At 44.7% G+C, this 2291-nt stretch overlaps 1 protein-coding gene and 1 long non-coding RNA gene across 3 annotated transcripts in view; one reads left to right on the top strand and one right to left on the bottom strand.

The window, feature by feature from the left end:
• LOC103902789 overlaps window positions 1–2195 on the bottom strand; it is a 7304-nt gene extending 5109 nt beyond the window's left edge. For both annotated transcript variants that reach the window (XR_657806.2, XR_657807.2), the window contains exons 1-2: window positions 1832–2195; window positions 984–1144 (exon numbers count right to left, since the gene is read on the bottom strand). This is a non-coding gene — a long non-coding RNA (uncharacterized LOC103902789). The remainder of the gene's footprint in view (window positions 1–983; window positions 1145–1831) is intronic.
• Window positions 2196–2211: 16 nt separating this feature from the next.
• The window catches only part of SETD1B (SET domain containing 1B), a 51040-nt gene continuing 50960 nt past the window's right edge, over window positions 2212–2291 (top strand). Inside the window, exon 1 of the mRNA XM_019473270.1 lies at window positions 2212–2267. Coding sequence (XP_019328815.1) covers window positions 2212–2267 — 56 coding nt within the window. The remainder of the gene's footprint in view (window positions 2268–2291) is intronic.

Here is a 2291-nt window from a genome sequence, read left to right as displayed (position 1 = left end):
GGGGGGGGTAAAAAAAAAGACCAAAAAAAAGGCCATTTCCCTCCAGTGATCGGGACGCGAGGCGCCGCCAAGCAGTGAGGGAGAGCCCGCCTCGCCGCCGCCCCAGCCCTGAAGAGAACGCGGCGCCGAAGGAGAAGCCATGATGGCGGCTACCCTCACACAACATGGAGCGCGACCGGGAGCGCCCTGCCCGCCGTCAGCCGCCCCTCCCGGCGCCCGGGACACGGTGCCTCCGCAGGCTTTCACATAATAAAACCACCAGACTTCGGCGGGGAGGCCATTTCATGGGCTGGGTGGCTGCACTAAAGCACAACTGCTGTGAATATCAACTGCGTCACGGCTCTCCAACTGTAAAACTCAGGCTGCAAAGGGTCCCTCACTTGGAAAGAAACTCCCTCATTTTGGATTTACTTCCAGACCTCCTTTTTCCCCCCCTCTCTCCAAGTCACTGCCTCTCGGTATGAAGGATTTTACAGTGCTTTTTAGTGAGACATCCGCCATTAAGACTCACCGTCTTGAAAAACACCCCCCCCACTTTGTTGCCTTTTTTTTTTTTTGTCGAGCTTCTGTAATTAGACGGATAAAACATGTAAGGGATCCCTACCACCACCACCGCCTTTTCGCCTTTTTTAAAACCAACCTCAGTAACATCTTACTGTTCGCAGGCAGATTTTTCTTAATTTTTTTTGTGCGTTCAGTTTAACAGCCACGTAACCCCTGCAATGGATTCACGGCGTCTCTCCGCAAAAAAAAAAAAAAAAAAACAACCCACAGGGCTGCGGACGACCAAGCGCTTTGTGCAGAAAAAGAAATCCCTCCCTGAAAAATAGACGTTTCAGAGACGCTGTTAGATGTATCTGAGGAGAAGGAGATCGCCACCACTCCTAAAGACGACCATTAGGATCTTTCCACCCAGGACAATAACATAAGCCGCACAGGCCTGGTCTATATGTTTCTCTGCAAGGGCAAAAGGGTTTACTTACCCGCGCACCATAGTTGAATGCAGCTCTGAAGGTGAAGTTGTTAACGCTTTTTTAAAATAACGGCTATAAATACATATGATCTGGATCACCACTTCTCTCGTAAGTTTGCAAGTCAAAGCGGATCTTGTTAAGATAGTTACGGATCTTTGTATGGCAGTGGTCTAGCATAAAAAAAAAAAAAGAAAAAAGCTATAGAGAAAGTTGTCCAGCTATGTTGGCTGACCGTACGCAGCGAGGACTCTTACTCGAGGCTTAAATCTACCTTCCTGTGGCAGATTTACTCTGTACATAAAAAGGACATTCAGTGTTTTTCCACAGAGCACGCAGGCACTAAAAAATGTTCACCTAAATAGTTTTAGGCTGCACATGTTAGTGTGGAGACACCTGGTTAACATTTACTGGTTGTAAACAACTTTTAAGCATCTCTTAGCCAGATATTTTGCTTTATAAGTAAAATATTTCAAAAAGCATAAATTGGTTTAGATAAACAGACAAAAACATAAGACATGCAAATGAAGGCTTAGCAATAAGGACCACTTCAGTAACATTAACATGAAAACTACACTTAGCAAGGACAGAATGGATTGGGTACTTACAACGTAAAGAGAAAAGAAAGAAAAAAGCTTATCATAGTAAAATTGCCTTTTTTTTTTTGCCAGAATTCACTATTCCTATGCCTATATTTAAAACATTACCTTATAAGCACCAAAGGAGTTAATAAAAATGGCCAGGAATCAAGTGTTTAATACAGGAAATACTCTTAAAATTTATTGTTCGGTCATCAGAGAGCTCTATAAAGCTTAAAAACCCCAAAAACAACAAAAAAATATTAAAAATAATGTATTTACTTTTTTTTGGCATTCGAAATTGTTAACTGCTGACATAGGGTGTGCCATGACCTAGTTACACAAGACAAAGATGGATCCCGAATCATAAGGGAAAAAAAAAAATCCGCATTTTTTTTTTTTTAAGGTTTGTTTGGTTTTTTTGTTAAAATCTTCCTTCTTCAGTGAGTCCTCTAGCGTGGTGCCAGACATTGACACCACCCCGAGCGCTCCCCGCAAGTGGACGGTGTGGATTCACATGGCGGATCCCCCTTTTGGAACAAAGGAAAAGCCCAGTTGGCCATTTCGCTCCATTGCAGAAAAATGGCTGCCTGGTCTGTTGGCCTCTCCTTAGCTGTCTGCTGAAGGATGTTTTTACACCGCCGTCTAATAACTCAAGCCCCATGGAAGCTGCTCGCTCATTGGCTGCGGCCGCCCCGCTGCCTTTAACCAGCCAATTGCCCGACCGCGGCCGGGCTGCCGC

Source organism: Aptenodytes forsteri, unplaced genomic scaffold, assembly GCF_000699145.1.
Source record: "Aptenodytes forsteri isolate BGI_AS27 unplaced genomic scaffold, ASM69914v1 Scaffold118, whole genome shotgun sequence".
Taxonomy (NCBI): Eukaryota; Metazoa; Chordata; class Aves; order Sphenisciformes; family Spheniscidae; genus Aptenodytes; species Aptenodytes forsteri.
The sequence above is the reverse complement of the archived record's forward strand: the minus strand, read 5'-3'. Positions and strand labels throughout refer to the sequence as shown.